At 34.7% G+C, this 13,025-nt stretch overlaps 2 protein-coding genes across 3 annotated transcripts; one reads left to right on the top strand and one right to left on the bottom strand.

Moving 5' to 3' along the window:
• Positions 1-1,075: 1,075 nt before the first annotated feature.
• LOC136217105 (uncharacterized) lies at positions 1,076-5,169 on the top strand. The gene is made up of 10 exons (XM_066003689.1): positions 1,076-1,442; positions 1,756-1,892; positions 1,974-2,147; positions 2,303-2,539; positions 2,619-2,719; positions 2,820-2,892; positions 2,967-3,035; positions 3,121-3,228; positions 3,962-4,087; positions 4,708-5,169. The coding sequence occupies exons 1-10, from the start codon at positions 1,103-1,105 to the stop codon at positions 4,900-4,902; spliced, it is 1,560 nt and encodes a 519-aa protein (XP_065859761.1). The 5' UTR covers positions 1,076-1,102; the 3' UTR covers positions 4,903-5,169.
• Positions 5,170-5,964: 795 nt separating this feature from the next.
• On the bottom strand, positions 5,965-10,264 carry LOC136217106 (3-methyl-2-oxobutanoate hydroxymethyltransferase 1, mitochondrial-like). 2 transcript variants are annotated; one of them, XM_066003691.1, is made up of 6 exons: positions 9,979-10,264; positions 7,999-8,699; positions 7,674-7,880; positions 7,450-7,596; positions 6,562-6,615; positions 5,965-6,465 (listed from the first exon to the last, which is right to left on the bottom strand). In XM_066003691.1, exons 2-6 carry the CDS (start codon positions 8,425-8,427, stop codon positions 6,211-6,213), a joined length of 1,092 nt encoding a protein of 363 aa, XP_065859763.1. In that variant the 5' UTR covers positions 8,428-8,699; positions 9,979-10,264; the 3' UTR covers positions 5,965-6,210. The 2 variants fall into 2 exon arrangements, with proteins under 2 accessions (XP_065859763.1, XP_065859762.1); XM_066003690.1 differs by having other exon boundaries at positions 9,991-10,264.
• Positions 10,265-13,025: the final 2,761 nt, after the last annotated feature.

Here is a 13,025-nt window from a genome sequence, read left to right as displayed (position 1 = left end):
AGGTTAATTGATTAAAAGTAATGAAAATTAAATATTATATTACGTGTGGGACCTGTGATTGTGACTAACCACTTGAGAATTTTTTTTGTTGGAGTTGGTTTGTTGAGAGAGTTGTTAGAAATTGGTGAGATGGAGTGGTTGGAGGGTGGAGTGGTTGGAGGGTGTGCAACCCTCCAACCACTAGAGTTGCTCTTACCATGAAGAATCTTGGTTGCATCAGTTAACACCATAAAAATAAAGACGAGAAATTTGTTTTGTTTTGAGACCGAGATGAGATGAACTGACACATCCCCGGTTCCATCCAAACTGTATTTGCAGCATTGCAATCAACAAACAAGTTCAAAAGGCGAATGGAACAATATGAACAATATAAGCAGGTTCATGGCCAATATGTCACTTCAAATAAATTCAGATGGCTAATAGATTATTTTAAGTAAGTTGAGGGGTTAATGAGATGCTATATAAGTTCAGGGACCAATAAACCTTTTTGAACTAGTTTAGGGGCTACTAATGTATTAAGAAAAAAAAAAGCTTAATACATCATTTGCTCCCTGAACTTGTCCAAAAAAGTTTGATTAACTCTCTGGACTTTTAAAGTGTCCCAATAGCTCTCTGAACTTGCATAAAATGTTCAGTTAGCCTCATGAACTTGCGAAAAATGCAATCAAATGATTACTCGGTTGCAAAAAATAAAAAAATAAATACGGAAGATGTATTGCACGTGCCCTAAAAAAAGTAAAAGATCGGGATATGCGGTTCTATTATTAGAGAAGACAAGTTCCATAATTAAACAAATAATAACTTCGTTTTTAATCTGTTTTTGAATTATGTAATAACATTTTAAGATGCATGGAATACATTTTCCGTATTTAAGTTATTTTTTTGTGACCGATTGATCAATTGATTATATTTTATGCAAGTTCAGAGGTAACAAAATATTTTATGCAAGTTCAGTTTAGGAAACTATCAGAACACTTTAAAAATTTAAAGGGTCAATCAAGTTTTTTGGATAAGTTTTGAGGGGCAAATGATATATTTAGCCAAAAAAAACAAAACGTAATCAAGCCCCCTATCCACAGAAGCGCTTCACACTAACCAAAAAATGTATGCAGCTTACGCGCCGCCCTCGTTAATAAAGCCACTCCTCCTGTTGACTTCCTCTTCACTCGTATCCTTTCGTACCGTTTCTTCACTCTCAGTCTCAGTCTCCAAACTTCTGTACTTCCATTATCGCGGTACTTCATTCCGTGCATTCTCTGCCACTGCTATGACGGGAGCAAATAACATCGCCGTCCATTCCCCGCCGGAGCATGTCATAGGAGATTGGTACTCAGTACCCGATCTTCGGCTTCGTGATCACCGCTTTGCTGTTCCCCTTGATTACTCTGTTGATCGCAATGTTTCTTCTAAGATCTCACTTTTTGTCCGTGAAGTCGTTGCAGGTACTATTCAATTTGAGGATTTGTTAACTGAATCCTTCGATTAAAGAATGTCTTGATTTGACATAGTGCTGTGACAAAGTCAAATTTCTGCCTAAAAAGTCAACTAAACCATATACTTGCATTTGACTTGATAGAAAATCATCTGAATGAAAATCTACATACCTTTTGAATTGTTTCTTTGACTAGATTATAACTATGTCCGTCGATGAACTTTAGTTTGTATTCGTTGTTTGCTGCTTCTTTTTATTTTTACCCTAGAAGAATGATACCTTCTGTAGTAATTTTTTTACAATCCCTTAAATGTGTGTTGCAGTTGGGAAAGAAGAACAATCACTACCTTATTTGCTATATTTACAAGGTGGACCTGGCTTTGAGTGCCCACGGCCAACTGAAGCCAGTGGGTGGATAAATAAAGCATGTGAAGAATTCCGTGTTGTTTTGATGGATCAGGCATAAATCTGAGTACTCCTGTTATAGGAACTTTGCTATATTCATAGGCAATTTTGCTCCTGCTAATGTATATTCTTGCAGCGAGGAACAGGCTTATCAACTCCTTTGACAACATCATCTATGTCGCAATTGAATTCTGCAGAAGAGGTGGCTGAATACTTGAAACACTTTCGAGCTGATAATATAGTGAATGATGCTGAGTTTATCCGAGTTATTCTTGTTCCTGATGCTGAACCATGGACAGTTTTGGGTCAGGTATTAGGATTATTATCATGACACGGCCTTTTTCAATTTCTAGTCTCTGGTGCATGTTTTTTTTCCCCATTCACTTTACTTTGCAATGTTCAGGGACATTGACAAGATTAATACTACTGATCGTTGTCAGTCTATCTCTCCCTTGACATTTTCAGAGCTATGGTGGCTTCTGTGCTGTAACCTATTTGAGCTTTGCTCCACAAGGTCTGAAACAAGTGCTTTTAACTGGTGGAACCCCTCCAATAGGCAATGGATGCACTGCAGACACCGTTTATAGAGCTTGCTGTGAACAGGTTATTCGCCAGAATGAGAAGTACTACAAAAGGTTTCCTCAGGATGTTGAAATTGTTCGTGAAGTAGTGAACCATCTAGCAAATTCTGAAGGAGGCGGAGTGAGCATCTTGCTTATGCACTGTGAAATTTTATGTTTATATCTCTACCCAACTGCATTTTCTCTTCCTTTCTGTATAGGTGCTTCTTCCATCTGGGGGACTCTTAACACCAAGAGGACTGCAAATTCTTGGTCTTTCTGGTTTGGGATCCAGTGCAGGTTTTGAGCGTCTTCATTATCTGTAAGGCATCAATTCCAGGCTTTCTTTCCCACCCTTATGTTCTTTTGGTTGACTCTTTGTCTTCTTATTATTTTCTCTTGCTTTTTCTGTCTAATTTTAGGTTGGAGAGAGTGTGGGATCCAGTTATAGTTCCAGGATCACAAAAGCGAATTAGCTACTACTTCTTAAAAGCAGTAAGACTATTGCTGTTTTTCGACCGATGCTAGGCTTCTCCATTATCAAACTTGAGCTATTTCATATCGTGCAGTTTGAAAATTGGTTGGATTTCGATTCGAACCCACTCTATGCTCTCATGCATGAGTCCATTTACTGTCAAGTACATACCTTTTCTCTCCTATGTGTAATTTTCCTCATCTTTTAAATCTTCTAGTTTTTATTGTTTTATTTTGTTGGTTGTGAAGGGTGCTTCATCACGGTGGTCTGCCAACAGAATCATGGCTGAAAACAATGGTAAATTTGATGCAATCAGTGCTGCAAAAGAAGGCCGGCCAGTATTTTTCACAGGGGAGGTTTGTCATATATATAGCTTAAAATATTATGAAGCATGTATACTAGTTGTGAAAGATTTATTTGTTACTGACTGGGAATGTCATTACTATAGTCTTGAAGTCACAAATTGGTGACTGATAATTTCGGTGGTCATTTTCATTGCTTACATAAGTGTTCTTTAATTCTGTCAGTTCAATGGCTCCTCTTGCACTTCTGTTTGTTTTTATTAAGGATGCCCGCTGGTCTTAATAAAACATTGTGCAGAATTCCTTTTGGCCGCTTTTTGTGTGTGTGTGTGTGTAAGAACCTTTCAAAATCAAAGTAGATATAGAAGAAATAATATTTATGGTGGAAAACAATCGGTTATAAAAGCAAAAAATAATAAAAGCTAAGACAAGTAACTTAATGAGATTAGCATTTTTTAAATCACAGAGCTTTATGATGGTGATATTTTTATTGAACAAACTTATATGTTTAATTTGTTGTGGAAATATGTTCTGGTTATGTCTATTCATTAGTCACCACCTCTTGGACCATTGTCTTTCAGCACACATGATTTCCTTCATTGTTCTGTGTATATGACTGCACCCAAATATGGCTGTGATGAAGGTAAAAGAACTGGCATTCCAATGTGAAGATATAAAAAGCTGTCCCTTTGGTGCTGGATTTTTTTTATTACTAACCTGTCTAGGTTTTGCTTGCATTAATATTAGACTGACATGGTATCTTCATCATGGATCCTTGCTTTTGCAGATGGTATTCCCATGGATGCTTGATGAAATTCATGCCTTGAGGCCGTTCAAAGCCGCCGCCAATATATTGGCTGAGAAAGAAGACTGGCCTTCCCTCTATGACATTGCTGTGCTGAATAATAACAAGGTTTTGCATTCAGATTTCTGTTTAATGTTCAGAAATCTTTTTTAGTATTGGAATATTAAAAAAAAGCTTCGAATTGCCAAATGATGTGAAATGTCCTCTTGAGACTGATAATGTAGGAATGCTATACTCATGATGAACTAGTTTCTTGCTATGTTGCACGGGAACTTTCATCTTAAAGCGTTTCACATTCTGGAAACATTTTGGAAACCGAAAACTCTCGGGCAAAAGATTTTGGGTCATGTTTCCATAATTTAAGAAAATTGAAAACTTGTTCTGTAAATCACTAATATTTTCTAGATCATCTTCTACAAGCTTTCAAAATGAAAAAGAAGTTTTACCTCTATTACGTGACTTGTATGTAACTCTTTTTTAACGTATATAAAAAAATTAAACACATCCTTATAATTTTAAAAATTTATAGATATGTCCTTATATTTTTAGTATTTACATGTTTCCTCCATGATATATTTTACAAATATCATTTTCGAGTGTCTGATTTCGTTTCCATGTAACTAGGTTTCTTGTAGTGAGTTTCTGTTTTTGGATTCTATAAGAAAACTTAGGTAAAAGATGGCCTACTAATTGATTGGATGGCCTACTAATTTGGTAAACGATGGCAGGTACCTGTAGCAGCTGCTGTATACTGTGAAGATATGTATGTAAATTTCAAGGTGGCAATGGAAACAGCTTCTCAGATAGCAGGTATAAGACTATGGATAACTAACGAATACATGCATTCTGGTTTGCGAGATGCAGGGGCCAGTGTTCTTGAACATTTGCTGGGAATGTTAAATGGAAAGAGACCTCTTTTCTGATAATTCACAACCATTGCACTTCTCAGAGCTTGTTTTTGTCTTTCTCCCTCACAATCCCAGGATCTCCCTATTGTTCAAATTAGAAATAAAGATTTTAGTTGCTAGCTCAGAGAGGTCATAGTAGCTGTTTCTTTGATTTTTAAAAGACCATTTCAATGTAATTTGTACGAAAATCCCGACGTGATCTGCAATAGGAATTAGGAAAGCACCTCTTTGTGTAAACTATTTAACAGTTGTTTACAGTGGCAGAATATACTTGGTAGTCAATGCAGGAAAATATGTTTAAAATGGTGGATAAGGTACGAATAAATTCTATGGTTTTTAGAGGAGAGCATCCGCTAACAAAACAGTCGATCTTAATTCTAACGTTTACCGGACAATATAATTCCAATCTTTTTTCTAGTGAAAAATATTTTCTGATTGTTTATAGCAGGGAGTTTCCATTGTTTGAACGATCAGAATCCTATACGGATGTTGTATACACCACCTTAACTTAAATCATGCAGAAAAATCACCCTTCAAGCCCTTCAACACCCAATTTCGTTGATTTGGCGTCTCAAAACAATGATTGAACTTTCATAACCTTTCTGGAAATTGAATAGAAGTTTGGACGATGCAATTGGTAGTTTGGTGCAGCAAGATGTTTGCTAAACATAAGAAACAACTACGAGATAAGCTCAATAGTAAATAAGTGATTCTTGTAACACTTTTGTTTGGGATTAATTTCCATTATTGTTGTTGAGTCTTCTTAAACTCATCTGCGGCCTTAAGGTTTTTTCCTTGGCTCTGAATTAGATATACTCTTCCTACAGGAAAAATTACAAAAATAAACCATGTGCTTTGGAAGCCATTTTTAAACATAAACTGTTTTGAGGTTCATTCTACCGCCTGAACGGCCAAAAATGGGTAAACCAACTTATGTCACCAATTTGAAGAAATCAGAACGGTGTTCTAAAAATCCTCACCTAGACTAATTTTTAGAACGCTGGTAGCATAATTAATGTATAAAATATCTATTGAGATAGTTAAATAATTTGTCAAATTTTCTCATTAAACTAGAGGTAAACAAAAAATGATAGTGAATTTTGATAATTTATGAGACTCCAACATCAAACAAAATTTTGCACTTTTGACATTGGTTTCAGATCCCACAACGAACGGAGCAAACATTAATAAACTGCAAAACAACTGGCCCGAGGCAATCTCTAAAACCATATAATGAAACTTGTATAATTATCAATAATGTGCCTAACCAATTATTACTTATCTTCTTCAGGACAGACTGAAGACTTATGTTGAGTCATTTGTCTACGAACTCGCTCCGTTGGGTGATTCAGGTTTGTTTATCTTCTCATCTGCTGTTGCAGCTGCTGATGCTGCCTTGTCCAAACCCATCTTCTGCAGTTCTTTTAAGAAACCATCAACTTCAGTTGCACCCATTTTATATGGAGTGTGGGACGGACCTGGGAATGAACCATTTGTCACTTCTTCCTTGTACTCTACCAGAGCTTTGTTTATCAAATCTCCAACACCTGCATACTGCTTACAGAACTTTGGTGTAACCTATATAAAGCAAAGAAGCAATCCTTCTTTTTAGTCAAAATACACCTCAGGCATGAAAGAATCAGTAAAGCACAATCGCTATTGTCGGAAATTAACCTTGGCATGATGTGGGTGTTGCATCATTCCTAGAAGATCATGGTAAACTAACACCTGCATAGGCAATGGAATACGAAATAAGAAAACTTGGTTGACGCAGAAAGAATAGACGGTCGATGCAGCAGTCCAGAATGCCGCCATATGACTTTGTGGAACCAAATATTTTTTCACAACTAATGCACTACTTTAATATCAGAAAATTATTTTATCAAAAAAAAAAAAAAATATCAGAAAATTACAGAGCAACTTTGAACCCTAGAGATGAAAACAACATTGGATTTGGATTCGGGGGGGGGGGGGGGGTGCTCGAGCTACTATTTCCAGTCATCCTAAAATTTAGTAGCAAATCAACCTGCCACTCTATGCTTCACTTGAATCTGAAAGCCTAACACTAAAAAATTCATTATCTTTTTTCAAACTGATTGTTCTGTATTATGCATAGTTATGTCAGCTGTTAAGCAAGAGAGTTTGAACAGACCATGGATATTCAAGTTAAATCATTAGCCTGCAGAAAGTCTTGTTATTTGTTAAAGCCATAGTTTTGAAAAACCATTGTGCATACTTGATACAAATCAAACCATAGATGAAAATCTTCAGGTTATTCTATAAATTATCAAACTGCCTCAATCAGTCAATCTCCTAGTGCATACTTGATTAAAAAAAAAAACACACATTATATTGATCATTAATCACAACCTCTCATTATCTTTCTTTTTATTTCTCATAAATTTGAATAAAGTGAGTCTGCATTTAAAAGGGCAACTGGTAGAGACAATTAAATTGTTTCAGCATCATCTATTAAATAGAAAATTAGCTCATATTCACTGATTTATAATCAAACCCAATGATAATGCCATAAAAAATAAGAGAGGAAAAGTCTATATAAACCTGGCCACTGCAAAAAGGCCCTGCTCCAATGCCAATGGTTGGAATTCGAAGAGCAGAAGTTGCTGCAGCAGCTACAGGCGCAGGTACACACTCCAAAACAACAGAGAAACAACCTGCTTCCTGCAAAGCCAATGCAGTTTCCACAACCTGCAAAAGCGAAACCAACTCGATAAAATCATTCTCGCAAATGAAGTTCAACACTAATACACAAGCAAAAAACAGACCGTAACAGCGCTGGAAATACTCTTCCCTTGAGGCCTAAATCCCCCAAGGACACTGATGGCTTGAGGAGTGAGGCCTACATGCCCCATAACAGCAATTCCAGCCTCAACTATAGCTTTGGCAGCAGCAATTCTGGAGAGCGATCCTCCTTCCAATTTAATAGCGTCCATTCCACCTTCCTTCAGTACCCGAACCGCTGTATCAACTGCCTGCTCATAATCCAGACTCAGCCATTCAACTCTTAAAAAGAAAACACAAAAACATTATGCCAATCCTGTAAAATTTAGATATACTCTTACATGTGAATTCAAAAGATCTCTACAGTACCTCCTTGGTGCAGGACTCATAGGTGCCAAAGGGCAAGTCCCCAATGAGAAGCGGCCTCTTGGCGCCGCGTGCAACGGAGCGGCAGTGGACAAGCATCTCCTCGAGGGATATTGGGAGAGTGGTGTCATGACCGTGAACAACCATGGCAGCTGAATCACCGACTAAACAAATATCAATGCCAGCTGTGTCGAGGTGGACAGCGGATGGATAGTCATAAGCAGTCACGACAGTTATTGGCTCGCCGTTCTTGTGCTTTTGTCTCAAACTGGTTAGAGTCACTCTCTGGTTAGGGTTCTGGGGCTTAGGTCCTCCGTAAACAGTGTTTTCAGGGACATTGCTCATGCAGCGGATGTGGTTGACAAAATAAGGTTTGATGGCGCTGGAGGACCAGGACAGTTTAGTGAACATCGACATTAGGGATTTAGACATAGAATTCCAAAATGTTAATATCTGAAAAAGAGGAAGAGGGAACTGATTTAATTTATTAAGTCGATAGGGCTTCTACTGGTAGTGTGCAACGGCTGCACCACCTGCCCCGACTATTGTTTCTTATTGTGCTTTCCCACTTGATGGTTGCTAATTTGACACTCTTCTGCCTCTCGTAACTCGCACTTTTCTATCAGCGTAACCCACATCACATATGTTTCAGTGTCGTCACAAATAGTTTACTCAGCATCTTGACAAATCCAACCTTGACAAGCCTATTTAAACATTATGGAGAGATATAAATGGATAGATTACGGGGAAAAAATATAAACATTACTCAATGTCTTATGCATGTTAGAATTTTTTATTTAACATATTGAAAACATGGTTGCATATGTGAAAATTTCTACAAGGTACCCAAAATTGGGAATCATAGATAAGATGAAGAACATACACACAAAAATTATCAAAAATCACTGGAAAAATTCACGAGAGAAACAATGATCAATCTGAAACTACTGATTTTCCAGTAACTGTACTCATGGAAACAAAACTAAGCAGTGAATAATTACAAGAGCATTAAGCTTATAGAAGTATGGGTTCAAAATTCAAACTGTCAATTATAAAACGTGGTACTAAAGCTCGTCTTTAAAAGCAAGCATGAGTAGCAGAACCATTCATCTTTTTTCTTTCGGTTCACTTCACATTCATCTCTGTATCTACTCTCTGGAATATTATCTAAAGTTCTAAGCTTTTATCTAAATAGTTTCCTATCATGGGCAATTTGCAAAACCATAGAAAAGGCCTACATAAACCAAAAGAAAATAGAGTCATGCCACATTTACAAGCTACAATTGATAAGATCACTTTGGTAAACAGTGTCTAAGATAGGCTAGAGACAATTAAGTACTAATTTTTCTGCATAACGTCAGAGCTACCTATTTATACTTTCCAAACATGTAATAGTACACCACCAAAATTTCATAATCTAAGAGCATCTCTAGTGCAACCAAAGCAACTCTTCCTGCACTGAAATGAAACAACAAGTACATTGCAATTTTAGGGGTCAGCATGGACAGGTTCGGTTCAAAAACTGAAGCAAACCAAGCCGAAATCTGCTTCATTTTTTGAACTGAAACAAACCGAATTACACTTTTGTTTGGTTCAAAAAGAATCAAATCAGTTCGTTTTGAGTATAAAACCGAAAATAAAATGGACAAAATCAGATTTCTTTACAAGACAACAAGAAATCATCCAAGTGTAACCAGTTTGTTGAAAAATCTATTAAAATTGCGTGATAATAGTAAATGGCAGCCTGTAACCATTTTAAATGCTGCCAAATTACACCAAAATTAAAGAAAATCCTCAAAATATTTTGAAATACCAAGTCTAGATGGAGAGCTTTGTTCATTTAGCCAGTAGTCACATTTCATGGTAAGAGAAATATGGAATGGTTAACAAACAATCCAGTTTATCAAAAAAAAAAAAAAAACAATCCATTTTACCATCACAAAACAGCTCAGAAGAAGAAGAAGAAGAAGAATCAGATTGCACCTTAGGGCTTACCAGTCCGTTTTCCGCCTGTTGCCTGCCGGAGGTGATGATCGGCGACGGAGAGATTTATAGAAAATTGAGAAGGAAGCAAGGAAAGGAGGGGAGATTAGGTTTCCTGATGGTCAGAAAAGGAAAGGAGAGTATTAGTCTTGGAAACTGGGAATTGGGTAGGAAATAGGCAGCACATCAGAACCAAAACTCAAAGCTTCGAAAACGGAATTTATTACAAAATACAAACCGCACCGATTTATAAATCGAATAGTTTCGGTCCTTTTTTGCGGCATTATAGCAAAATAGTAACCATGGAATTGGATGCTCCATAGAGATAAATGAAAGTTTAGGATAAATACATCATTTGCGTTTTAATTTGTAGAACAAAAAAATTTGATCAATCACTGAATTTTTAAAATATGTAAATACTCCTTTCAACTTATATAAAATATTAGAAAAATATCCTTGCTTCGTTTCAGGAAAGAAATAACGTATTAATTTAATTGATTTATATTTTAACCATTTAAACCACGTGATTGGTAGTAGTATAATTATGTTTCTAGTTACAATAGATATATAATAACTAGAATTACAAAGATTTTCTACACTAAACGCCTACTTAACCAAATCAATATCCGAACTTAAAAACCTAACAGTCCAAAAATTAAAAACAGCTAGCGTAAAAATTAAATTATGTAAATAATTTTGTTTTTGGTTGAATGATTGGGCTGGGTTGAGAAAACTTTTAAAGTAGAAATTTTTAATAAGATCAGAAAACCCGAAGTAGTAATAATAATAAAAAAATTCAAATTCGAGTTATAAAATTATGATAAAATTAAGGAGCGCATTTATGTAAAAGTAAATTATTAATATTAGTAGTAATGTTTATTGGATATTGCATAACCAAATAAATGAAATTGGTTATTCATCTTTATACTCTGACTTATTAAATGTAAGTCTTAGAATGCTTAGAATTTTCACCTTAAAATTTTAGTAAGTTTGGATCTAATAGTAAATATTCAAAAATAAGATAAAGGCTTAGAATGCGTAATGGTATGATTACTGACCTTTACACTTTTTAACATCGGTAGTCACTCAATTTTAACTAACTCCTCAAAATGACCGTTAAAGACCTCAAAATGAAAATATTCAAGAATTAAAGTTGTTCAGAATAAAATTTACCATCAAATCACATTTTTTTTAGCTCTCTTTCTAAAAATTTAGTTTCTTTCCTAACCAAATAACACCTAAATGACCTCAAAACAAAAAATTTCAAGAGCTGAAGTTCCTTTGAATATCATTAACTCTTCGATTTATTTATTTTGAGACCGTCAACAGTCGTTTTGAGGTGTTGAGTGACCACCAATGTTAAAAAGTGTAAAGTTCGGTGGTCATACTGTTAAGAATTGAAGTTCAGTGGTCATAATATTAAAATGATAAATTTCACTGGCTATGGATGTAATTAACCCTCTTGCAAAGCAAAAAAAAAAAAAAACTCCATCGTTTTCTTGTAGGTGGGTGGAGATGCATGTCAAATTAAGTGGAAGGGTGAGATAAGAATAAATTTAAAAAAAGTTGGGCAAAATTGGAAAGTGAATTTAAGGGTACTATAGGAACAAATTAAAAAAAATTGGAATTGGCAATGTTCATGCCTTGCACTTTTATAAGTATATATAATTTAGGCAAAAAGCATCATGAGGTTCCTGAATTTTTACTGTTTGGTGCATTAAACCTTTGATCTTTCATTTAAAAATATTAAGCCCCCATACATTAAGCCTTTCATCTTTCATTTAGACACATTGAGCCATTGATCTTTTATATATGGGTGTATTAGACCCTTCCGCAAATCAATTCATATATAGGTATATTAAGGGCCTGTTTGATTCAACGATATTAGCTAATAAATATTGTTGTTGTTGTTAGTTGTTTGCGGTTGTAGTAAGCTGTTTGTTGTTGTTGTTGGTTGTTTGTTATTAGTTGTTTAATTATTAGTGGTAAAATTATATTGAACTGTTGCTGTTAGTATTTAAAATGTCTAATATAGACATATTTTAAATTAATCAGCAAATAAATTATAAAATAAAAAATGTATTATACAAATTAATAAAAATAATTTAAATAAAAAATTTATTGAATGCAACAAAACCTTGTTTTTTTTTATAATTATGTTCTAAAAATAAAAATAATGTTAAAAAGGAAACACATTTTGTGGAAATAAAAAAAAAATACTTTTGTCAATAACAAATAACTACAAACAGCTGTTTATGAAAAGCTCTAAAAAAGAGCTTTTCGTGAAAAACTCCAAAACGTTGCAGTATCCAGAGAAAACGCTTACAGTTATATAACCAAACAGGCCCTTAATACACCCATATATGAATTGATTTACGGAAAGGCCTAATACCCATATATGAAAGATCAATGGCTCTATGTGTCTAAATGAAAGATTGATGGCTTAATGTACCAAACAATGAAAGATCATGGGTTCAATGTGTCTAAATGAAAGATCGATGACTCAATGCACCAAACAATGAAAGATCAAGGGCTTCAGGATGCTTTTTGCCAAATATTTATATAGTTCCTTCAATTTGTGTAAAATATAGATAATTAACCATTAGGTTGAAAAAAATAAGTTAAATATGGAAATTATGTTGCACTCGTCTTGAAAATGTAAAACGACCAATATAAGGATACAAAGTTTTAATATTAGAGAAGATAAATTTTACGGTTCAGTAAATAATAACTTTATTTTAATATGTTCAATCTATTTCATGAACTATGTAATAACATTTTAAGGTATATATAATATATATTCCATATGCAGCTTACTTTTTGCAACCGAGTGATTACATTTTAAGCAAGTTTAAAGAGTTGTCACGACATTTTAAACAAGTTCAGGAAACTATTGATATACTTTGAAAGTTCAAAGATTCAATCAAATTTTATAAAAGACATATGTATATTTATAAATATCTACTCTATTTTACATATTTCATTCTTTTTACACTATCTTTAAATTATAATAAAATTTCTTCAAAGTAACCATCTACTTTGTTTAT

Source organism: Euphorbia lathyris, chromosome 2 (genome assembly GCF_963576675.1).
Source record: "Euphorbia lathyris chromosome 2, ddEupLath1.1, whole genome shotgun sequence".
Lineage (NCBI taxonomy): Eukaryota > Viridiplantae > Streptophyta > Magnoliopsida > Malpighiales > Euphorbiaceae > Euphorbia > Euphorbia lathyris.
Note: the sequence above shows the minus strand (reverse complement) of the source record. Positions and strands in the feature narration are given on the sequence as shown.